The sequence below is a fragment of the Acartia tonsa genome, chromosome 8, assembly GCF_053477335.1.
Source record: "Acartia tonsa isolate MP-2025a chromosome 8, ASM5347733v1, whole genome shotgun sequence".
Classification (NCBI taxonomy): Eukaryota; Metazoa; Arthropoda; class Copepoda; order Calanoida; family Acartiidae; genus Acartia; species Acartia tonsa.
In genome coordinates this window covers 38,549,119-38,576,518 of record NC_137267.1, presented here as the reverse complement: position 1 = coordinate 38,576,518, position 27,400 = coordinate 38,549,119, and the positions used below count along the sequence as shown (strand labels likewise).

General features: G+C 29.5%; 1 protein-coding gene across 3 annotated transcripts in view; it reads right to left on the bottom strand.

The window, feature by feature from the left end:
* Nucleotides 1-27,400, bottom strand: part of LOC145326911 (protein TANC1-like) — a 146,973-nt gene that overhangs the window by 76,415 nt on the left and 43,158 nt on the right. For 2 of the 3 annotated variants that reach the window (XM_080170356.1, XM_080170357.1), the window contains exons 2-3: nucleotides 2,201-2,380; nucleotides 1,852-1,903 (exon numbers count right to left, since the gene is read on the bottom strand). In XM_080170356.1, coding sequence (XP_080026482.1) covers nucleotides 1,852-1,903; nucleotides 2,201-2,380 — 232 coding nt within the window. Of the gene's footprint in view, nucleotides 1-1,851; nucleotides 1,904-2,200; nucleotides 2,381-5,962; nucleotides 6,230-27,400 lie in introns of those variants that run through there. The other variant, XM_080170358.1, reaches the window with a different exon arrangement.

The window sequence follows — 27,400 nt, the reverse complement described above, 5'->3', positions numbered from 1 at the left end:
GAACTAGTTAAAAATAAACAGCTTAATGTTCCTTTCCTCCCTGGAATTCCTGGGTTTAGAAATCAAAGTTATTAAGCCAACGAATAAGAACAAAATATTATAAAACTTTGGGGACTAGTTAGATAGCCCAATGTCCCCACATACCCTGTTAAAGAACACACTTATTGTGTTAAGAAAATCAAATTTCTGCAATTTTTCCGTGTTTCCGTGTTATGAACGCATGCATCCTTGTTTAATATCAATTAGTATTTGTGGTGTGGAGCTAAATTATAAATTACACGAAACGCATATTAAATTGTAAAATTTATTGAAGCTACAACAAAAATCCGTGAATTTTTTAGCAGAATTTTAATTAAAAATGTAATTTATTGGCCATCAATATTTTAGAAACAAAATTATTTATAATAGGGTCTGTTCGTAGGTATAATTGTTATTAAATCTGCGTTCTTTTTGCGAATTTTGTCAATTCATGTGTCAAAACTACTCTAAAAGTAACTAAAACAATATGTATGTCTTGTTCTCTAAAATTTATTATTTTCTAAGCTTCGTTTAAGGATGCATTTTTTAATCTAAACTGTTTATCTTTAGGCTTTATTTGTTTATTGCAAACATAAAGGTAGGAACTTAATGTTAAAAGAAGTTTTAACAAAACTAGGCAATTCTTTATGGGATAAATATTTTAATCAGAAAATATGGTAAAATTTTAAGAAGATAAAATTTCAATTGGTATAGGCTGGCAACTATCTTATCACCAGCGAATACGCACCTAGAGGCCTCTAGGAGCACTTGCTGTGGGGTGGGGGAAGTCGACCTAAACCTCATATTTACCATTTTTGGTTTAAAAATAAAAGGTAAATATTTTTTGGGGAAATTTTTTTTCTATGGGTTTTCTCGAGAAGGTGGTAGCACCTTCCCTAAAAATAGTTATGAGCCTTCCCAGGACCTATGATAAGCTACATTGTAAAGGAGAACTATATCAGTTCAGTGGTTAGAGAGATCCTACGGTACATACAGACAGACATCCTGTTACATAGCCAACAGACAGACTGAGAGATAATCCACAAAATGTTAATTGCTATTTTTGTAAGTCTAATATGGTGTTTTGTATAAATAATAGAGTCATGATCTTTTGAACTGTTTAAGCCATAAAAATCAAGTTTTGGTGGCAACTTGAACTCTGCCGAACTAACTAAGTGCTGCCGCAAAACATTCAACGTAAACAATAATTGCAGATCCGTTTCAATTTCCCTTGGATTCTATATTTATTTTGTCTGAATCATAAGATCTTAATAACTACAGAACCGTTTGAGTCCTTCATTTTATGGACGATTTTAATAGGTCCCTTGATGGTTTTAGGCTATTTCATTTTTAAATCTAGGTTTGGTTTTAAGCTATTTTCCTACTTTTCTTACTTCTTGAAATACAGAGTTCCTAGATGTTAAGAGCACGGCCGCTAGTGATTTATAATTCAAAATTTTTGTTTAAAATATCTGCAACGTCGCAAAAACACTTCAAACTTTTTTTTGGTATAAAAACTAAGAGAATGGTTTACTTGTTTAGGTAAATGATTTGGCCTGGTGACCAAATATGAACAAAAAGGTGGCTTTATAAATGGTTGAAAATTTGTATGTTTTGTATTTGTCTAATTATTTTCATATTTATTTTGAGTGAAGCTCTGAGTTTGATTTTTAAAATCTTGCAATCAATTTCAAACTTTGTTGATTTTTGTAACAGTGAAGTAAAATTTGGAATGCGTAGCAACTTTATAATTATTATTAGAAAGTCCATGTGTTCATTTTAAACTATTTAATCTCCTATTGACCTATCACTGTCACCCTAAAAATGTCTTACCTGAATGCCATATTAGAAACAGAGGAGGAATGTAATGGCTGTGGAAGTTCTCCTAAAAACAATTTTATTTAATTCTTTATAATCTATTTTTTTTTCTTATTGATTTTTGTTACATTTTATCAATCTTTTAATAGAATGTAGTAATTTTTGTCTGTAGCTAAAGATCTCGGAAAATACCTGTACGAATTAGTTGCTCTGTTCAGGAAAATTTTTATAAAAGTCTTGGGGTGGTTTTAGGCTATTTTTCTGTGGCCTTCTTAGATGCAACAAGATCTCAATAAAGCAATATAAAAGTTTTGTTTATATGATAATGGTCTGTATGTCATTTATACAAAATAAATCTTATTACCTGTACAAATAGGACACTGGTCAGTTTGAAACATACAGGTATAGCAGCGCTCATGACCACAAGAATCCAAAAGTCGTCTTTGCTTGCCAGTGTTGAATGGAACGCGGCATCCGGGACACACACCGCCGGCGGGACCAGATCCGTTCCCGCCATTTTCTTTACCCGCATACAGATCATCATCTAAACAAAAAAAATTGCGTTAAAAATTTTCTTTTGTATATTTTTTTATAGATTTTTTTTATTGACATCTAATTGCAAATCCTTTGTTTAATGAAAGACTTAAAGATTAGGCGATGTTTAGAGAGGGCAGTAATTAAAATCAAATAAGCCTTTCATTGCCAAATTTTAGCGTCTGTCAAATTAACAATTACAATTAACAAAAAGCCTGGCCACTTTTAAGAGTTAGGATATTTGCTTTAAAAGTATTACATTTTAAAGAACAAAAGACTGCTATGCCTATTTAAAGCCTAGAGGCCTTTTTTACACTTTAAGTTAAGGGATACACACTTACATGTCAAGATAATGCAAAATGGAGAAGAAAAAAAAGGAAACAGAAGGGGGGAAAGACGTCTAGCTTAGAATTTGGAAAATACTCATAGAAAAAAAGATGGAACTAACATCTTTAGGTGTAATCACTAATCATTTTAGGTATGCCTTTTTATTTACTTTTATGGTTTATAAGCATATCTATATTGGAGATAGGTACACTTATTGATACATATATAGAAATGAACGTTCGCCAAACGACAACTTATTATATATTAATGTAATTTTATGACTCTATTTAGAATTTTCCTCCAATAAATCCGTCCATTAACTCTTATTCAACTCTGTTTATTTAGAAGATTGCAACTCCCTATCTGTGCACCTAGCTGTATTTGTTTTCTATTTAAGTTTTGTAAAGCTCTCTCATTCTCAACATAGGTCATGGAGATCAGAGACATACACACAAGAGGCGCTGCCTTTTATACAACAAGAAAAAGTACAAACATTGTGTTTTTGACAGAAAGTTGTTGTGCTTTAGTCAAAAGAGTGTAAAAGTGCCATGAACCCACACACAAAGGAGTGTTTCCAATCGAAAGGAAGGAAGGTATCTAAAGGGATAAGACAATGGGCGAAAATTGATGTACATCACCAATGATGATACACAAAATAACCCCTTAAAATAAATGGTTGAAACGTTTGAACACTCAACCAATCAAAATTCACTAATGACCCAAAGTTGATCAGCCAACGAATAAAAAAACGATATTATAAAACTTTTGGGACTAGTGTAAAAAAAAACAGCCCATTGTGCCCTCACTCTATGATGGGAAGAAGTCTCACCTCCCAAGAAAATAGCCTGAAACCTTGTTAACGAGATCTTAAGCCTTATATGGACAGATGGACGGACAGACATTTTTCTACTTTGTATCATAGATTATACATTTCAAAATATAGTTTGATATATTATATGTTTATGAAAGAAATTGTTATAATAACATATAACTCGTCCGTACATGATTATCTCTAATGATGATCAAAAGTTAATTTTGTGGTATATGCTATAATTATAATTATACAAATAATTCCATTTAGATTAAATCATCATTTACTAAATTTCTTTGACCTCTGTAATTGTATATTTAATTATATATTTCTCACCAAAAATAATTGACTTTAGATTGAAGAATTTATAAAATTAATGTAACGCTTTAAAACAATAATTGTTTAGTAATCTTATAATAGTAGATTATTTAAGTTTGTGTGTGAGTATGATAGCTTAGTTTTGGTCTTGGGCAGCTACTAAGCTATTTGGGGGAAAGAGAATTGTTGTTAACACACCATTTTTCTAATATCTATTAATTTAAAACGCAAATGTCTCAGAAGATCTTGCGGCTGGCAAGCCTTGCTATAATCCAATATGTTTTGCAGGGGGGAGGGGACAATGGGCTGTTTATTAATCTACTCCCTAAAGTCTTATAATAACGTTTTTTCATTCGTTAGCTTTACAACTTTGGGGACTTTTATTGAATTTTGATTGGTTGGTTCACTTAAGTGAGTGTCCAAGCGTTCAAACCACTAATTGTAATCTATAGAAGGGATAATTTTGTGTACTATAATTTGGGATGCACACTAATTTATCGGCCATTGTCTTATCCTTTACATCCTTGTATGTTATGTGTATTTAGCATCTAAGTATTTAAGTATTGGCTGTTAATAATGGTGTGAACTCGTTTCCGCACAAATATCAAATCGGCATAGCAGCATGCCATTACAATAGCAGTTACTAGGACCTAAAGAGATGAGATAATGGCCAATAAATAATGATATATAAAATTATCCCTTTTGTATATTACAATTAAGGGTTAAAACGTTTGGACACTCATCTTAATGAACCAAGTAATCAAATTCAATAAGTACCAAACGTTGTCATTAAAAGCTTTGAAGACTAGTGTAATAAACAGCCCAATGTCCCCTCCCTCCTTCGAGGATAATATTTGCTATTGTGTTGTATCTTCCAATTAATAAATAAGAAACCCAATGCCATATTATATTATGCAGAAGTGAATACACACTGCTAATAACTGATAATCCAGACATATGTATTGAAGTTATCACTATTATAATCTAAATTGCCGACATGTTATCCTATAGTTATCCTCCCCCAAGCTATATCAAGTTATCATTATTACAAACTGGTAAATGATAACAATTTTATAAATGATGTTATCAGCCGCATATTTCAAAATAGTTCAAATAAAATTACTTTTTGAGATACTATTTTAATTTGGCCAGATAAATAATAAACCATTTATTTTGGGAGGGTTGACCTTGCCTCTTCAAAAAAAGATTAAAACCAGACTAAGGTATATTCAATATTCAAGAAGAAAACCGAATAGATCCAGTGGTTGAGATATTTGAGAACAAACAAACAGACAGCCATTTACCCGTTTTATACAATATGCCTATTTTGATAATGTTATTAGCTACTCCATAACCACACCATATTATATAAGTAGTATTAAAATGTAGTACCATATAAATAAAGCTTTAAATATTGTGCATATAGTAAATATTTATAGATAAATAGATAGATATATAAAAATAGGTATTATATCTATATAATAGAAAAAGATTTACGAGGGTAGAAAAGGAAATGTCTAAATTGCAAAACATTTTAAAATTTTCAGTGTGCCTTGATTTCCGCACAATTTTCACATTATCAATTATCAGGACAACATAAAGGATCTAAAGGGCTAAGACAATGGCCGAAAAATTTATGTCAATCCCAAATTACCCCTACTGTAGATTACAATTAATGGTTGAAACGTTTGGACATTCAAATAAAATAACAAAACCATCAAAATTCAATAAAAGTCTTCAAAGTAGTTGAGTCAATGAATAAGAAATAGTTATCTTAAGACTTTGACAACTAGTATAATAAGCATTCCAATGTCACCTCCATCCCTACATTACTTTACACTAACTTTATTAACTTGTTATTGTGTAGTTTTGCGAATATAAAACACTCTGCTGATGTGACAATATGAGGAATTTAATGCACAACCAAAATTTCGACAGACTACTGCAAAATTCATAACTCAAATTTAAAAACAATTAAAATTTTGAAAACCTAACTGCAAATCCATAAATCTATTAGTATAACAAAAATAGTTGTATCCTTAAGTAGCGCAGCATTAAAACTGTGAATGTAATTATTTATGGACAAACAGTTCTTAGTTATAGAGCAGCAGCGTTTCTGACTTTTTATCCACATACCCTTTATCGTAACTTTTTTTGGCTTAGCTCTTGAATAAGAAACAACAGATTTGCTTCTGGATTTCCTGACATGATTCTCTCCGATATTAGTTCTCTCCTTAAACGGTTTCTTATCATTTTCATTATCACTAATTTCACCAATAAATTGTTCATTAATTGGCGGGGAAAGTTCGTCAGCTGGTTCAGATTTTGGAAGATTTTTTGTTACAGCTAGGCTTTCCAGAGAAGCATAAATTTCATCAGGTACGGGTAGCTTTAAGTCGTGGGGATCTGTGTAAGTCAATTATTTAATTTTTATATACCTTTAAAATAATTTACTTCGAAGTCAACTTTCAAAATAGAACTAAACGAAAAAGGATAATTCTGTCCGCTAGTAACGCAGTAACAACATTAGACTGCGTAAAAATTGCGTATATTCTGTGAAATCTACATCTACTCTGCTTTCTTGTCTAAATAGTTAATTTACTGTAAAGAAGAGACTTAATGAATAAAATGACCTTAGGAACGTATGGACAGACAATGCTATCCTTATTATTGAGTGGTCACACCACTAAAATTGTTTAAAACAGGTAGTTTATTATCATTGCAAGTTTTTTTTGCATATATAACTCAAAAAGTGTTCATTAACTTCTGCAAATCAACATAACATAAATTAGAAGAAATACACAACTCTTATATAAAAGTAATAAGTGGTTTGTCTGTCTATGTATACCGAAGGATCTCGCTATTGAACCTATTCTTAAAGTTCCTCTATACAGTGTAGCTTCTCATAGGTCCTGGGAAAGTTTATAACTATTTTGGGGGAGGGAATCGCCCTGAGATAAAAATGACCCCCCACCCCAGGGGATGGGTAGTCGACTAACTCCCTCATAACTCAAATGCCCCTAACTGCCTCTAGCCTCTAGGGGCGTAGCAAAAGGAAGGGACAGTTTGTGCTGTTGTTTTGGTATGCAATTCTTGATTGGATGTGATACATGTTCGGAAATTACATCACAACAGCTCAAACAAGACAAAGTTTACATTAAGCAATAAAAAATGTGCAAAACTTAAATTTGAACCCATTAATCTTAATTTGCAAACATTAAACATTTTCAACACCACAGGGATAAATATTCTACAAAATTAAGACAAAAATAAAATTTTAGAATAAACCCTTAATAGCAGAAGCTCTTTTTAAAGCCCATAAAAAATGACGTCATACTATACAAATAACCAATGGTAGACCAATACACAAACTAAATTACCAATGACAGGCCAGTATAAATTTTAATTAACCGACGGTAGGCCAGTATTACGTCATTTTTAAGCACTATAAAAAGCTTCTTAATAGCATTGTGTCGACATGTATATTTCAATGAAAATAAACAAAAGTAGCCATAGCTTATTATTGACATGTCGTTACTGCTAAGATTATTAATGTTGATTATTTGGAATCAAATTAAAGTAGCAATGGCTTAAATATTTTCGAAATCCATCAAAATGTCGACAATATGGCATGTTTATTAGTACTTAATAAACATCTTTGCGTAATTATCATGTGGACTAATTATGTCTTTATTCTGATATTTTTTTAGATCACATTGATTTGTGTCTGTCATTTAAACATGGAGAAAAAAAATAATGGAAGGAAGGAAAAATGGATAAATAAAAAGATATAAACACATGGATAAAAAAGAAGATATATTCTTAGAGAAGGGGAATAAAAAATAGATACATAGTATAAGACTGAAGATAGAAAAATAATAAAAAATTGAAAATAATTAGAAAGGAGAAGGAAGGAAAATGGGGTGGGTGGTAGATTTAAGAGACAGACATGGCAAGAAATGAAAGTTTAAAATGCATGAAGTTAAGTCTGTCTTATTTAATTCAACACTTTCTTTTTCATGCTTTAAATATTTTACAATTTCAAGCAATGTCCTTTTTTTCATCTAATGGCTTCACCCCTTGCCCATAGATGAACATACCCATATTATAAATATCTATCTAGAGTAATAGAGGGAGGTTCTATTGAAGTAAAAAGGATACTGATAAAAAATATCCAATTTCCAAGAGTTACTAAAAGATTTATTCGCATTTTGCATAAACAGTTCAATTAAAGCTTTATAAATCTAATTTTTTGTCAAGTTTTTTCTTATTCTTAAGAAAAATATTTAAAGTATTGGCAGTAGGAAATGTATTAATAAAAACAAAAAAGAATAAATATTTTTAGTCCGTTTCCATTATGGCATAGAAACCGATTACCTAATAGCCGCTGAATTGGAACCGGTTCTTAGCCGGACTGAAAAATCAAGTATCGTATTACAGATAACTTTTCATAAATAATAAAAATAAAATCATGAAATCAAGTATAATAGGCCAGGGCCTTCGGAGCCTACTACATTTAAATTAATCTTCATTTTATTATACTCGGAAAGCTGTCTGTAATACGATGCGATGAATAAATATTTAACTTTTTTGTATTTTAGAAAATTTATCTTAGTAATTTGGTTTGAAAAACTTTAACAAACTTTTAAGACGAAAAACTCTTAATACTTTTCTGGATTTAAAGTTTTGAAATAACAAAAACATCTTTTTTTCTATTTTCTATCTATCCATTTATCTACTTTTCAGCTTTCTTTTTAAACAAAACAATATTTTTAATATTTACAAAAGGTTTAGGGGCAAATAAAAGACTTTTTTTCCTGCATATATCTCAACAATTTCAGGTTTTTCTTTCTTTCTTTTGGACTAAATATTTCAAAATTTCTTTTATCAACATAAAACATTTAAATGATTCAAGAATACAATATGAAATTTGTATAGAAGACACAACATGATAATGATTTGAAAAACCACAAAAATTTTAATCCCTCAAACACACTTAGGATTCGAATTCAAATTTAAATAGTATCAGGGATAATATTTCTAAAAAACAAACGTTTATGGATAAAGGAAGTATATTAATGCAGGGATCTAAAGGGATAAGACAATAGCCGTTAATTATATTTAAATCCTCTATGAAGATACACAAAATTACCCTTTCTGTAGATTAGAATTAGTTGTTGAAACGTTTGAACCCTCAACCTAATAAACTAACCAATCAATTCACTGAAGTCCCCAAAGTTTTTATACCAACCACTAATAAACAGTTCATTGTCCCCACTCTCTCTCTCTGATATCAATGTGCTCTGTGAAATCATTTTAAATGCAGCCGCATCAAATCTCAGCTCGCAGCTGAAGTCGCGGCTGCTTGTCAATAGCTTAATCCTATATCTGTAGAAAGGAGAAGACATTAGACTATTAATTAAACTGGTACCCAAAACTTTTATAATTTTTGCTAGATTAAAAACTTTGGGTACTCGTAATAAATATTAATTGTTTCGTTGAAGTTCAAACTAAAGTGCTAAACTTTCAGCCAATAATTTTAATCTACAGAAGAATTATTATTTATTATCATTGGTCATGTACAATGTATATCAATTTATAGTCCATCGTCTTATCCTTTAAGATCCCTGAACATCTGTAATTTTTACAATTTTTATTTAGAAAAATATCTGTGTCTCTGTAATTGAATCACGAAGAAGGTTTGTCGATAAAAGAAGAAAGTTATTTCTTGACACAAAAAGTGTCATTCCTTCGAGGATTTGGGGGGCTGTCTTCGCGGGGTTGCGGGTTTCTTCCATTCAAAGTAGACGTCACAATTGATAGAGCTTAACATGGTTGTTATTTAATATTTCATCTGGTCATAAAATCTGTAAAAATGTGTTTGTATGTATTTAAAGTAGAAAGCTTGCATTGAGTAATTATTTTTTTTCATAATATTTTTTGCAAAAGCAAACAATAAATATTTTTAGATTTTATAATATAATCATTTTTGATACCAATTTGTATAATTTTTTATGTAAAACATTTTCATTTGTATGACTACTTACTTTTTTTCGGCTGCTACTTAAGATAGATGTCTTATTTTTGTAAAGATTTTCAAGACCAATGAGTTTATGTACATTTCATTTTTTCATCCGTCCGATAATCACGAATTAGAAATAGAGCTAAAATAATTTCAATGGCCAATGATTGTTCACGGTAGAACTTACGTTGTTTGTCAGCCTGTTTAGCTTCGCCTCATGAATTTTCCAGCTATGAAAAATTTAAGGAAAACAAAGGTGCTTATTATCTCATTAACACTTTTCTGCAAAGAAGTAAAAAAAATTAAAATGCATAGGTACTCTAACAGATAAGCTAAATATTTAACACTTTGCCTTTTAGACAAACAAGGACAATTATGCCCATAAGTCATCCAAAATTATTCAAATAAAACATATTAGAAAAAAGTAGTAGTTTATTAAAGTTGAAAACTAAAAAATTAGTTAAATAGAAGATCTTTATAGTGCCCATAAAAAAATGATGTCATATCAATGACCAATGTAAAACCAATACACAGACTAAATTACCAATAGCAGGCCAGTAAACACTTTAGTTGACCAAAGGTAGTCCTAGTATGACATCATTTTTATAAGCACCATAAACAGCTTCCCATAAGTAACCTAGCATTATTGAGAAAAAAAAACACATTAGAAAATTGTAGTTTATTAAAGTTGAAAACTAAATAAAGAAGTTTTGTAAAATTGAAGTGGGAAACTAGAACATTTTAGAACTCATATTGGAGAGCAAAAAAAAGATCTTTAAAGACTTCTTCCGTAATCGTTTTGCACATTTCCGTATTACGAACTGAAATCTTTAACACTTTTTAAACTTTTTAAGACAAGAATACAATCAAATATGTGCATTTTAAAAAAAGATTTTATAGGTAAATAAGAGTACACAATACACATACACATAAACATTCTATTACTTTTGTTTTATAAAGATTGGTATAAGTGACAGGAATTAGTGAGCCATGTTATCAAATATTTAGTGAACATTATAGAGCACGAGAGAGTGAGAAAGAAAGCAATAGAGAGAGAGAGAAAATAGAAAGATGAACAAAATATAAAAGAGAGAGAAAGACAGAGAGATAGAAAGGAGGATATACCTACAAAGACAATTATGTAAAAACAGAGACAAATTAAAAAGACAGAGAGGTACTGACAGACAAAATCAAACAATTCTACAGTTCTTTAATATCTTTAAAATATCCTCATAGAAAATATTATGAGTAATATTTACATAGGATTATGTTTGTTAACGCATATAAGAATTAAGAGCATGATATTTGAGTATGTGTTAAGACCTTTTCATTTTACTAAAAATAATATGTAGTTTTTTAATAGAAAAAAATTTATTCTTGATAATTTTAAGGTTAAATACTATACTGAAAATATTCTAAATTCTATACCTTGACTACCTTATTTTAGAATAACAAAAATAAACTTTGTCCTACGCTTTAATTAAATTAATTTGAATGTTTTCATCCTTGTTTTTTTGTAAAATAATTGAAGCGTAAAAATTACCCTACCGCCAAACACAGCGAGATTTCCCGTTGATAACTTTTGGTGACATTTTCCTGTATTTTTTTGTTTTGTTTGTACAATGGCCCAATTATCATTTTAAATGGCCAAAAATCATGAATAGGGATAATAAAACTGTCTAGCCTGAGCAAACAACAAACAGATTAACCCTTGAAATAATGTGTATTTTTACTATAAAAATCCCGATAACCATTTTCTTTTATGGTGCTCAGAAGGGAAGAAGAACTTTGGGGGAGGGGGGATCAAGAAAAAAGACCATAATTGTACATTTTATCCATTGTGATTAAAGTGTATGAGGCCTAACAGTAGATTGTCACGACAAAAACAAGGATGGCAACATCCATAAAAGTAAAGGTTCCAAAGTGATTTTTTAAAACTTTCAAAACAAAAAAGCCCTTAATGTGTTTTAGTCTGCCAAAGCCATCAAACGATTTTTTCAACGAAAAAGTTACATGAATGACACACAGACTAACAAAACATTTTTATAGAAATGCTTCGGATTTTTTAATAAAAAAAACTTGCTGTGCTAAATTTCAATGGTTGGCTTCATATCTACTTCATTCAACCAGTTAAATTGGAAATCATGAAGGCTTATTATTTTCAGGCACATAGAGACATGTATATTTGGGCATGCTTGAATAGTTTAATACATTTAAAACCTTTAATAAATATTTAAGCATTTTTTAGGTATAATTCTAAATTTTAATAACATTTAAGTCGTACATTTTTACATGTTGATTTATTAGTTCTTTGAAAACTTGTTTTACAATAATTCTGTGAATTCGATTTTGAAACTAATGATTCCTATGATGATAATGCACGGGATTAAAAGTGTAGGATCTCTACAATTTTCACTTAGAGGGTAAGTATGAACATGTTATTTTATAATGTTAATTTAATCCTCACTTAAATATCATTATATTCCTGCTACATATAAAGAAAATTATTATTTTTCAGTAGTTATAATTTTTGACAGCCAACGGAATAGCCCATCAATATTTTTCTACTTGACTGTCTACAGTTTATATGTAGAAATTTATTTGACTGTAATTATAATATATCAATGACTTAAAAGGTTTAAAGCTATCATTCTTATAGATAGTAAAGATGCTAATTTAGTTGTTTGTATCAAAGACGGTCAGTAAGACATGCCTCATATACAGAGTAGCTGCTTTTATAAGAAGCAATATTAGACAGAAGTTAGAAAATCAATTTTCCAGAATGGCTTCGAAACCGATTAATATTCGATTGATTTAAACCGGTTTAGTAATACTGACTATTCATGTATACCATCGTATTACAGACAATTTTCCACGAATATTAAAATAAAAATACTAAGATTAATACCAGTTTTGTTAGCAACTCGGGGCTAACAATACAGGTTTAAAACTTTTCATTGTAATATCTGCGGAAATCTGTCTACAATACGATGCGATAAATAACTATTCCAAGAATATGAAAAGTGAATGCTGTGGAAAAAATGATGTTTTCTAATCTGCCCCCCCCCCCAAAAAAAAAAAAGATATTGTTTCATATAAAACAAAGTAATAATGAACCTTGATGATAGCTTGGTAAGCTTGTAAACAAATAACAATTCTGCACACAAATACAAAATTAAAAATGCAAAAGCTTATTATTCACATGTAAAGCATGTTCTAGAGTGCTTGGTTTTCATTGCTTTCAAAATTGTTGTTAGAAATCTATTGTGTTTAAAACTTAAAATACGTCATAGAACGAGAAATTTGAATAATTTGGAATCTATTTAGCTGATTCAAACTAACAGATTCCAAACTGCCAACCAACACTTTTTATTCTACACAAGGGATAATTTTGTGTGTCATCATTTGGTATGTACCTACATCAATTCATTGTCCATTATCCAATCCCTTACAATCCATGGAAACGTAGGAAAATTTACAGGATTAAAAAAGAGACAAGAAAGAATATTTCATACCGTAATTACATTGATATTGGACTTTTAATGAACATTTTTATCCTTGTTATTATTAGTAACAATACTGTGCAATTGAGCTATTGTAAAACATTAATTGTAATATTTTCAATTTTGCATGATTTTTAGTTTTATTGCACAGCTATAAATACCATTATTTTTAAATTTAACTTTAACAAAGGCGTTTTTATGCATTTTTAAAAGAAAAACATAAAGTCATAAACAATTCAAAACTTTGGTGAAATCATCAATTGGGGGGCATAAAAGATTGAAAATAGTTACTATACTATACTTCTAATACTTGTTAGTAATACCTTTTCTACAATTGTGGTACAACTGTCAACCTTGATATCTGCACTATCTATGGATATAAATGTCCTTGAAAGATTATGTAAAATTGCATAACATAACTTACTGCATAATCTTGATTTCCATTATCATATAACTAATATGAATATAATTTAAATTCTATCATCTTATGCATATGAATTTTAATACCTAGTGACTACGCCCCTAGTCTTCAGAGGCTTGTCCCAAACAGGGTCGAAAAGAGTGTGAGTTGTTATCCCCCCCTAATTTTTTTTTATTTAAAAGATAAATTTAGGAGGATATTAGATTAGGCCACTCAAAAATACCTTCCCAGGATCAATCGTTTAAGCTGTTAATGCGATCTTGATGGACACTTTATCTTCCACCAATAATTTCAAATACACATATTTAAAATTAATTGTATGCCATTACCCCATCCCTGGGCAATAAGCCTATGCAAAATTAGTTAATTCCCAATTTGGCATAAGCGCATAAATGCCAATTTGCATACAAGCCAACCAATAGTAATCTTCAATGGATTTATCAAATCAATGAATAAAACGTTTTCATCGTAGAATTTGACCAACTTTTATATTATTTTTTCTTTAACTTTCAGTGTGCCTTTATTTAGTAAAAATGTTTTTGAAAATTTGATAAAAAAAAACAGTTGAGATATACCCAAGCACTACACAAATAAAACGTTTTAGAATTCTAGGACCTAGATGTAAATTACACATACTTTTTTTCGAAACACTACATCCATTATCATTAATCTATTGTTGACAAGTCCTATGAGATAGAGAAATTGTCATTGGAAAGAGTTGTGTAATTATTCTGCCTGTATGTATTACTTTTACTCAAGGATATAGAAATAAATAAATCCACCAAAATAAGTGTACTTAATTATATTTATATAGGGTAACCAGTTGCCTTTCAAGTATTAACGAAACTTAGGCATTTACGTTAGTACCCCTACCATTCTAATAGTTTTTTTTGTTTATAAATATAGCTAAACCATTCTGATACTACTTCTCTTAATTGCCAGCGTATTTGTTATATTCTCTGTTAATCTTACCTAAAAAATGTTAAATCATTTTAAATATATAACAATTTATTGTTATTTTTATATGAAAAATGATGTTAGCTTGTTTGTATGAAAGTATTTACCTACTTAACCTTATAAGACATAATCAAACTTTAGTAAAAATAAAAGGCTTTTTTAAGCTGTAGATGATGAAATTGCTATGGATTTATTATTACTTGGATCTTACACCAGATTATCATGTACTCTAATAAAGTGAACCTTGTAGCAGGCAAAAATATCCACACCATTTACCCCGTCCCCTCCTCTCCTACTGGATGAACGAACTGACCAATAAACGATGTCCATTTTAGCATGTCTTCAATTTAAATAGCAATTAACAACAAAAAACTGTGGAACTGAAATACTATTTTTTTAAATCCCATACTGCAAGGACAAGGGGTTCGTATGATGTCGTCAGTTTAAAGATGATAAATAGTGTATTGACATAACCCTGCATCCCTGACAAAACCAAAGAGAGGAAAATAACCCTTTATTAACTCTTATAGGGTTGGGAAAGAATTTTTCATTAGGGGGGAGAGGGGGGGGTTACGGAAGGAAAAGGCGGGTTATGCATGACAATAATAAAAATAACGGAAATTGGCTAAGTGGTGAGATTTGGGATCAGAAAGCCTTGTATTATATTTATTTCATATGAATCTACAAGTTACAATTATGCAATTTATTATAAAAAAGCAAGAACAATTTTGTACATCAAGAATTTTCAACAGTACACCAAACTGTAATACGGTAATAGTTATTTATCGTATCATAGACAGGCTTTCGCGGATATTAAATTGAAAAATTGTCTGTAATAAGATGTTTTACACAATTTTTCAGTGGGGTTCTAATCAAGCGGATATTAATCGGTTTCGAAGCCATATTGGAAAAGATTTTATAAATGTAATAATTAACTGATAAAATGTTATGTCATATTAACATATTAAGACATATAGATTATCAAAAAATTATATACTTTTTCGCTCTTATTCTTACAAATACATAAAAATCCACATGAGATTTGCCAACTACTGTCTCTTTCCCACCCCCTTGATATATAACATTAAACAGATAAAGTACTGATAGCGACATTCTTCTAGTTTACAGCTTTAATACCCGGCTATTATGGTTCTCTAGACCTCGTTCCCACCATTTATTTTATATCAAAATTAAACATAAGTTTTTTTGTGGTTTTAAATCAGGTATTAACAAAGAGGGAGGGGACATTGGGTTGTAGAAAAAGTTTTTTAATAACGTTTTCTTATTCGTTGGCTCATGAACATTGGGGATTTTTTTTATTTGATTGGTTCATTAATTTGAGTGTCCAAACGTTTTAACCACTAATTGTAATCTGCAATAAAAAGGGTGATTTTGTGCATCATCAATGGATATGTACATTTATGGGCCATTGTCTTATCCCTCTAGGTCCATGAATATTGAGGATTCGTGTTAAAGGATTTAAATCGATTAAAAAGATATTCTGGAATCTGACTCCCAATGAAACATAGCAGCTACTAAAAAAACTAGGCTAGGTTGACTGCTTTTATAACTTTCATTGTTATATGTAACACTATTATTCATATTATAATTGAGGTATAAAAATGCTGATCTTATGAACATAAAAATATCCTATATCAGCAATTGTTTGTTAGATTATGCTAATTTTAGTTTAATCAATCAACCGTTTAATTCTATGGGTAAGCAAATATAATAAAAGGAAAATCATTTAATATACAATATGCAGTAAATTGGCAAAAATTACAGAAAACTGTGCTTAAAGTTACTCGAGGTAATAAAAAAGGTAAAAAGTTTCTAAGTAGTATTCACTATTTTAGTAAAAAAATAACTTTTTTATTGATATGATATATTCACATGATTAAAAACACAAGGACAAAGCGTTCCTAACTATCATAGCTTTAAGAAAGTAAATATAAATGTCCAATAAACATAAAAATTGTACATTTCACTAGTGTCTTGTGTGTGTTGACTTTTGCTCAAAATCTTACATTATTTCTATTCTTATCTTACAGAGTTACAGAAGCAAACTGTAGAGTTTCTACGCAACTCAAAGGAAATGATAAAACAAAATATCAACATAACAAAATTACAGAAACAAACTGTATAGTTGCTACGCAACCTAAAGGAAATGATAAAACCATATCTATCCACATAACAACATCGTAAAAAAGCCTTTTGATTTCCTTTCTCACCTTACAGACCAATAATTGGGAAGGGGGTTTTTATTAAACCACCAATGAATGTTGTATAATACAGCCAAATACATTTTAATCCTAATACACTTATAAATTTTAATTTAGCAGTGCAGTTGCTTTATTATTGGTTGTAAGTTAGTCCGACACCTGACACTTCAGTTCTCCTTTTTCTCTCTATCTTTATATTTCTCTTTTACTCGTGTGGAGAAAATTTTCCTAGTGTTTTTTTATTCTTTCTTCATAACAATTTTCTTGTTCTATTTCCATCTAAATTAGTGTCAAATGTTATTTTTCCGCTAAAATATTGTTTCTTAAGCTGTAATGTATAAACACAAAACGTAACTGTACCAAAATCATTAAATTCAAGCACGATCCTTAATTGCAAGGAAAAATTAATGGATATATTATTTCTTTTAATATTAATTGCGGGAGTAATTTACCATAAGACCAATAAATGAGAACATTCGTAACAGGTGTTTTTACGTTTATGTTAAATAATTACACAACAAAGATAAAAGCACAATTCAAAAACCTGGCAGAATGTATAATTGTAATGCTTTTTTTGTGTATTAAATGGTAAATTAAAAGGAATTGTAATAACTGACATATTTTCGTCAAGCCGTTATTACTTTATTAATATCGACTTTATGATGTTGATTTCCCACCAAGTCAATAATATAACAGACAGACATAAAAATGTTATAGAAGCTACATTAAAACTATGCAAAATTATAAATTCTAGTCAAAACAGTTAAAAAATTTAAACTACCAAAAAAATGTTTGAATTTTTTATGGATATAGGATATGCGTGGATATTATGACAGGGGAAGATTGTCTTCAATTTAGCTTGCTAATATGGAACTCGTAAACTGGTCAGTTCGTTCATCCAGTAGGAGGTGGTGGATGGAGGGGGGTCGTTATTCTAGCCAGCTACAAGTTTCACTTTATTAGAGTAAGAGATAATCTGGTAACCAAGTAATCCAAGTAACAATAAATCCATTGAATTACTGGAACGGCGGAGGTGGCATTAGAAAAATATTTTACACAGCGTTCTTCTATTCTTATGTAAAAAGAAACGGACAATAAAACACCCCATTTAATCTCAGGTTTGGCAGGGTTAGTTAGGGAGTCAAAAAAAATCCCCTTTATCATAGACTTTATGTAAGTATATGAAATAATTGCTTAATCCTAAAACGATTAAAAATAATTTCATGAGTGTAACATCTCAATAATTGATTACAGGTTAAGGCATTTCTTCGACAGAGGATTTTGTTATTAATTGTTCGTTTGTCCGATTGTCTGATTGGTTGACCTTTCTGATTCTTGTTATGGTTTTCTATAAACCCAGTGGAACGGCCCATTGCATTGTATGGAAATTTAATGAAAAAAATCTATGAAAAAGTTCTCGGTAAGTGAGGAACAATCGATATATAATTACTTGGATGTTGCACCATATTTTCACATACTCTAATAAGATCATCCTTCCAGCTGGCTAGTTTAACGATACTCTCCATCCACCCCTTTTATACCATCCCCTCCCACCCTACTGGAGGAACAAACTGACAAATAAATGAAGTCCAAAGTAGCAACAAATTTCCCTTGTCATAATATCCACGTATATTATATCCATTTGAGCAACTGAAATCGACCTTTGATTCTATTTAGATACAGTTTGGAATTACAATTGCCGGTTCTACCATTTGACATGGGCTTTTACTTTTTTAAGCAGTACTGCTACTTTTTTTCAAGTCTCAAAATCACCTCGAAACATATTAACACAAATTGAAGGTTTTAAATATGAGACAATTATAAATCAATTTATTGCCCTAGATGTTCTATCGACGCAAAATCCTTACACTAGAAAGAAATTTTTAGCAGACGAAGATTTTTGCCCTTAACTAATTTTAAAATTTAACACCATGTTCTTATTGGACCAATTAAGGGATTGGTCATCTAGACTTTTATTTTATTTCTGAAATTAAAAACTATGTAGAAAAAAATTTTCTTGTCTTTTTTATGTTTTTTTGGTTATAGATAGGACGAACTATAACAAATTTTTACATGATAGCTTCCCAGTGTGTAACTAAAATCTCCGCATATTTTGACAAAACATTTTTGCCAAGTAAAAATAGTTGAATATATAATTTAAGGGATACAATTATAACTTGGGGTGATACTTTTTACTTATCATAATATAATCGTACTTAAAAACCAAAATGCAAAATAAAACTGAAAAAGTCACCTAAAATCCAACACAATGTTCTACAAAAATTGATGTATCAATTATTGGTCATTTTGTTAATCCAGTAGGCGAAGGGAGGTAAGTAAGGATGGTGGATTGGGGAGGGGGGGGGGGGTGTCGTTATTATATCCAGCTACAAGTTTTACTTAATAGAGTGCATAAAAATCTGTTGCAATATTCAAGTAATAATAAATCCATTTCTACAAGGGTAAATATGAAGGGAAAAGTAATAGAAATACAAAATCAATTTTTTGTTCATTTGTTTGTCATTAAAAATGTCCCACTCCGTAAAAGCATACAAGTCACCACTCTGTCAGATATAGGCTAATAAAATCTCTACGTGATTTCAAACGGTAGGTGCTACGTTCTGCACTGGTATGCCTTCGCAGGAAAAAAAAATTAGGCCCTCATCTTATTACTTTAAGTATCATTTTTAAAATATTTTCACAAATAATCTTTAAAAATCTTTGATCAACTGCAGTATACGGTAAAATATTTCTGGTAACGAATATTTCCAAAAATCTATTAATTTAAAAAGCTGCTAGCTGCCAAACAGCTGAACGTACAGATCATGCCCGCACACTGTTCTAAGCGGCATAAGAAGGCCTACAAATAATCTGGAATGGCCAACCATAAAACAATAATGCATAATTATCTCGCAGTGCAGAGAAATGCGCGAAAAAGACCTATTTTACGCGTTTTTTCTTCAGTGAAGCTTTTCCTGTGCATCATTGGATCCTAGCTAGCTATTCCAGATTATTTGTAGGCCTTCTTATGCCGCTTAAAATGATGTGCGGGTATGAAATGTACGTTCAGTCGTTTGGCAGCTAGCAGCCTTTAAAATTCATAGATTAATATAAATATAGATAAATATTCGTTACCAGGAATATTTTACCGTGAACTGCAGTTGATCCAAAATCTTTATTATAAATTATAATAATTAGATTTTAAATAATCTTTAAAATGTATCTTTTGACTGATTATAATAAAAAATAACTTATTTAAAACACATAAAAGTCTTCAGTTCTTTTATTAAAAGGTAACCCGACTTTTACAGTATCAAGAGCAGCAAAAAAGCTTCGTGTCAGAGTTTTTTATGTTTGTGTATGGTCGAATTCAGAGCTAGTAGGCTGGTGTTAGTTAAATGTACAATAAAGTTTTGTGGTTGATGAAATTAAAGATGATTTTACTGGTTAGGTTGGTCACCTGAAATATATCAATTTACATGACCATGATAAAATCTTATCTATTATACTATTAGCTAATTTTGTTTATTTGTGGCAACCTCATATGAAGCAAAAATTCTAAATGATAAATACCTATTCTACCTATTCTGTATTTAAACCAAAAATTAAATTATTTTTTTTGATATAAAGCTTAGCAACATTTTAGAAACACTTTTAGAGAAGTTTTTTTTATATAAGGGTAAGCATGAAAAATCAAACATAGGAGGGATGTTTTCTCTTGTTCATTTAGTATTTAAGCATTTTCAAAGACTATAAAATCATAGATTACATAGTAAACCTTATTCATTTTTTCAATCCATATCTCAACCCTGTTCTTTATTTCTTTTTCACTTAATGTTAGTATGATTTTTCATAAGGGTTCACTATTGTCGAATTGGACTGTTTATTAAACTAGTTCCTAAAGTTTTATACAAACATTTTGTTGACCATTCTAACGTATTAACCATTGATTGTAATCTACAGAAAGGGTAGATTTGTGAAAATTGGGAATCAATTAATCGACCAGTTTTTTATACCTTTAAGATACCTGTGAATTGTATCATCCTTGCTTTAAGGTAAAAAAAAAGTCTATGATAGTATATAAAAGTTTTTAATTTTCAGATGGGAAACTATGTAAATCATCTAAAAGCCTCCTCGAATTTTCTAAACATTTTACTATAAATCTATATGATAGTTTTCAATGAATCTAGTTGAATTTTTCACACTATTACTGATGAAAGCCTAGTAACTTTTTTGAAAGCTTGTATTGCAGGGGATGAGAGGGGAAGTTTTCAGGGATCTAAAAGGATAAGACATTGGCCTATAAATTGATTTACATTCCCAATGATTATACACAAAATTACACCTTGTGTAGATTACAATTAGTAGTTCAAACGTTTGGTCACTCAACTTTATGAACCAACCAATCAAAATTCCACAATGCTGTTAGACCAACGAATAAGAAAACTGTTATTATATATCTTTGAGGACTAGTTTAATAAACAGCCTAGTGTCCCTTTCTTTCCTGGGAAGTTTTTATGATGATATGATACTATGTTACATACATAGTGTCCACTTACATTAGGTAACACTTACATCATTTTATATGGATTTTTTTAGTGCTTATTCTATATTTATAAAAAAAAACTAGCGGCTGTGTTTTAAAATTTTATTTAGGAGTGGGCTTTTTATGGGTTTATTTCTCTTGAGAGGGTTGAGGTGAGCTCCCAAAAAACAGTTATAAACCTATTTCCTTTAAAAAGCTTCCTTGTAAAGGAGAACCATATCGGAACAGAAGTTAGTAAGATCCTTAAGTAAACACAGCCAGACACACAACCTATTACTTTTATTACAGACATTTGTGTGAAAAAAAGGTAGAAACGTCTTCCTATTGTGACAAAATTAGCACCATGTCAAACCTCCAAAATAAGATGTCAAATACTACAAATCTATTTTTTCTATGTCCAACTGTCAGTTGGAAAATTGAGGGGTGGGTGGGTGTATGAGCATATTTCTACCATCAAAATTATCCATATTTCATGCAGATTTTCACAGTTTCCTTTCAAATTGATTACTGTACTTGCTTATTCGTACAATTGCTGAAACATAAAAAAAAGACATTTTAAGGCTTTTTTTAAAGCACATAGGCTTGATCGTTCTAGGACTTATTGTCCACAGTTATGGAATCTCGACCACAAAGTTATTTTTATCCAATCTTGACAAGTGAGGTATTTTTGGAAAGAGGAATATACATAGAAAACGCCTATGTAAATTAGAAAATCTGCAGAAATCATATTTGCAAGTTATTTGCAAAAAACTGCAATGTTAATTTGCAAAATTAATTTCTTGCCTTAAATGACTTATTAATAAATAAATCTTTTATGAAATATGTTTATCTATAAGTTTAGAACATACTAAAGGCAAAAAAAATTTCTTTAGTGTTACTTTTTTCACCCTATATATGAAAAAAGCAGTTTCTCACATTTTATGATAAAAAAAGGTATAGGAACAAAAAATATGTTTTTTCTTGATGTAAACACAATAATTGGCATAAAATCTATCATCCTAAAAGTAAAAATCAGATATAGAATCCTTTTTAGAGGAAATATAGTGCAAAAAGTAACTAAGACATTTTTGCAAAGTATGAAAATCTAAAGAAAATAGTTCTTTTTGCTTTTGATATACATATCAGATAAATGTATATAAAATTAGTGATCAAAAACTATAAAACATGTTATAAGTTTTTTCAACGCAGTCATTGATTAAATTGCACTTTTAGGTTTAAGAATTACCGAAGTAGTGCATAAAAACTCTTTTTATGAAGTAATTAAACAAAATAAATGCCAAAAAACCAACTACATAATGGTCTACTGCATTATAAACAACGCCTAATTGTTGATTTGAATTTATTTTGTTTAATAACTTAATAAAAAGAGTTTTTATGTGCAACTTTGGTAAAGAGTAAACCTAAAAGTGCATTTTAATCAATGATAGGGTTGAAAAAAGTTATAACTTGTTTTATAGTTTTTGATCACTAATTTTATATCCATTTATCTGATATGTATATCAAAAGCAAAAAGAACTATTTTCTTTAGATTTTCATACTTTGCAAAAATGTCTTGGTTACTTTTTGCACTATATTTCCTCTAAAAAGGATTCGATATCTGATTTTTACGTTTAGGATGATAGATTTTATGCCAATTATTGTGTTTACATCAAGAAAAAAACACATTTTTTGTTCCTATACCTTTTTTTATCATAAATTTTGAGAAACTACTTTTTTCATATATAGGGTGAAAAAAGTAACACTAAAGAAATTTTTTTTGCCTTTAGTATGTTCTAAACTTATAGATAAACATATTTCATAAAATTTTAATTTATAATTAAGTCATTTAAGGCAAAAAATTAATTTTGCAAATTAACATTGCAGATTTTTGCAAATAACTTGCAAATATGATTTCTGCAGATTTTCTAATTTACATAGGCGTTTTCTATGTATATTCCTCTTTCCAAAAATACCTCACTTGTCAAGATTGGATAAAAATAACTTTGTGGTCGAGATTCCATAACTGTGTGTCACAGGAATTTACAAGTATTTCTGAAATAAATAGCACAATACTAATAATGCCTTACAATTAGAAAGGGGGGATCCAAAACAATGTTACCGGGGAAATACTAATATACCAGGCTACAAGCTTGATTTAACAATCTCAAAGAATTTTGTATTAAAATAATTGAACAATTTTTTATACGCTTTTCAAACTAATAATCCGATTAATCTGATATTCAAATTTTCTTTTTAAATTTACTCTTTGTGTAAATTTTTTTTTGGTAGTCTGACTACCAAATTTAGTCGAAAAATTGCTTAATTTGAATTAAATTCTGTTTAGGGACGTTTAAACAGATGCTACGCTTGTAAAAACATACCTAACCGATCAAGAACTCCCATTACAAAAATCAAAAGATTAGGATAATTCTATTAAAATTGCTCAAATTCCACATGTTATATAGGGCGAACGGATTATGGTATTAATATAAAAAAAATCACAACTCATAATGTAAAGATTCTACCAGTATAAAAGATTAAAACCGCAAAATCTAAAATGCTATTGAATAAAAATTTATATAGAGAAAAAGTAAGTAGAAATCCCTTCCGCATAAAAAACCTCACGTAAAATGGATTAGTTTAAATCTTTAAAATAGACCTATTATTATTTAATTTTTATAATTAAATTATAATTAGATTTATGAAAGATACAAGAAGAACAGTTTATTAAACGGAAATGCAACGTAATTTGCCCATTGGTCAGGGGAATCACCAAAAAAAATATTTTAGATTTCTAACTTTAATAGCAGCCGAAAGAATCACATTTTTCTCCTTGATCTAATAATCTTCACAATAAAATCAGTCATTCAGACAAATTATAAAAATCATGGATTCAATAATAGATATCTAATTTCAAACTTTCTACGCTAAATACATACACAATTAAAATAAATTTTTAAATTTTAATATGTCTATTTCTTTTTTAACTAAACACGCACACATGCCATAGCAAAGGGGGAGAAAAACTTAAAGATCTTTTTAAATCTTTATTTGATAGTTTTTATGTATTTTCACAAGTGCTATCAAAACAAAGAACTCTCAAATGTTATAAATGAATCACTCTTTTAAATGCATAACATTAAACTTAATTTTAAATTTCTATTTTAATTTCACATTATTGGCGCATTTTTTCTTTGTATTAACTTGTAACTGAAAATAAATAACCGATTTCTTTTTTTTAGATAAGATGTTTCTTTGTTGATTTACTTGGGTAAACTAAATGTAAACTAAACTAACTGCTAGTGACGAACTCGGGATCTTTTGGACGTTTAAAATTGAAAATTTTCTGGCTAGGTTAATTATTAAGCATCAATATTTTGTACATTAAAAATTATTTTCAAACATTTTGGTCCAACCACATGTTTTTACTTTTTATCAATGGGTTGTTTTACAAGTGACCCTGTTAATAAATATTGATATGACTCACAACTCATCGATATGTTGTTCTTCTAATGTACTTTGACTACATAGTAATTGACAAACGCTATTCTATTGTTGATGAAATAACAGAAAATGAGTTTTACTGGGGAAAAATGCAATGGCATTCAGCAATTATATATAATAGCTATAATTTCCAATATAAAATTGCGCAAAATCTATAATTTGCAAGGAGAAAAGTGCAAAGAATAAATATTTATATCATTTTCACAATAAAGATAAATTGAAACAAAATTGGGTCATGCACCAACTTAGAGAAGGCTAAATAGTTTATTATGGAAAGTTTATCCAATATTGCAAAAAAAACAATGATTCAATTTCAAACATAATTAAATAGCGAAGAAAAAACGGAAAAAATTAATATCAACAAAATAGAAAGAAAAACCGATTCTATGGGAATAGCATAGCTTCTCAATGGTAAAGAGAATCTTCACTAAAAAAAACTCAGCAAAAACAATGAGATAAATCATTTACAAAATATTGATCAAGACAAAGTGCAGAGTCAACGGCTCTTTTTTAAACTGAGAATAAAACCCACGCACCTAGACAGCCGAGACTAAGAGATAATTTACCAATAAAAAGGCCTAGAGACCTTTTAACCGTCTACATTAGTACATACAACTAGGATGACAACATCAAAAAAGCTCAAAATTCAGACAGAAAGATAAATGACAAAAAAAAACTGTCGTAAAACTGCTAGAAATGCTAAATGCTTAAAAAATCTCCTTGCAGGCTTCATTTGCAACATTATGCTTTATCGTTCAAGAGCTCTTTATTACTATTAATCGAGCAAAACACCATTTCAGAATTTAGTACAATTAAGGTTAAAACATCATGCTTAAAAAGGACGTAAAGACTTATTGAAGCAAAGCTTCGCTATTTAACAACATACCCACTTCCCTCTTTTTCCCCCCATTACATCATGAAAATTGGTCAAATTGAAAACAAAGCAAAAATAGGCAAAATAAATTAGGAAAATTACCATGGTAAAAATAAATTGCAATCTGTCTGAAAAATCAACTTTTGTGTTTCAAAATACCAAAGGGTTTATTTTACTTAATAACCGTTGGATTACTTGAATTTTAAAAATATGTATGTAAAACATGAATCTTGTTTTCAAAATATTTCAAATTCAACGATTTTTTGTGTGTTTTTAGTAAGCATATGCAAATAAAATGTTAATTCCAGCATTCAAATAATTTAATGCTTTGATAAGATAGTAAAATAATAAATAGACTTTGACCACAATTTCAATGATTCATTGAAAGTAGCAAAGGTATTCCATAAACTGATTTTTCTGTCTGTCCATCCATAAAACTAAAAGTAAAATGTAATTTAATCGGTTACTTTTTAAAATGTAATAATGTTTTTTTGTAAGAATTTCACATACCAATAATAATATGGGATTTCTAAAAAAAGGGTTAATTTATTTGACTGCTTTGAGAGATAGAAATTTTAATCTTAAATATGGATGTTGACATCCTTGTTATAAGTAAATAAAAGCATAATTGCATAAGATTTGTATTTACAATTTTTTGAATTTTTTACTAGGAATTATTAAATTTAGCAAAACCAAACACAAAGATTTACTTTTAATATACTATTCATTTTTCATTAACCTTATATTTCTATTCAGCTGGCTTAATCATGAAAGGTTTACTTTTTATATTAATTGTCCACGAATCTAGAAATCTTGGGTGGCAGGGTAAGTGGTATAAAATGACATCATCCCCTTTCTTAATCATTTCTTTGTTCCAATAAACATGGATGACAACATCCATAGAAGCGTATTCTTTATTAGTATATTATATTATATTATATAGAGTATCTACATTTTAATCATAGTGACAAATAATCGAATTGGACTGCATGACTTAAAATGGAATTATGGACATTGTTAGTCTTAGTGGCAGAGCAGCTTTGCTTCAAGGACTGTGAAATTAGCAAAGTTTAATAGCAATCAGACGATTCGTGTCGTCTAACTTTGAAACATACTAACAGACCACATATATAGAAAATGTTCGCATTAAAATTATACAATGATCTTTATTTGATAATATGTGCAAAATTTGTTTTTCCTCCATAACAAAGTAATTGAGTCAATTTGCGTCATATAAAGTCAAATTTACTTTTAAACAAAGAGTTCAAAACCATTTTTAAGCAATCTTAATTTAACACAAACTATTAAAAAGTCTTTAAAATAGGTTGGATATAAACGACCTTAAAACTCGTTGTGAAGGGTTTGACCTGGTATTTAAAAAATCTTGGAAACACAATCATTCTTTATGACTTAATCCTAAAGCCTTTTAAGGCAGCAACGAAAATAAAAAGGGAAAAAAGAAGTATTTTTAAATCATTCCTTATCTGATAAATGTCCTAATCTGACTATCTATAAAACAAGGATGACAAAAATTAATTGGTAGCTA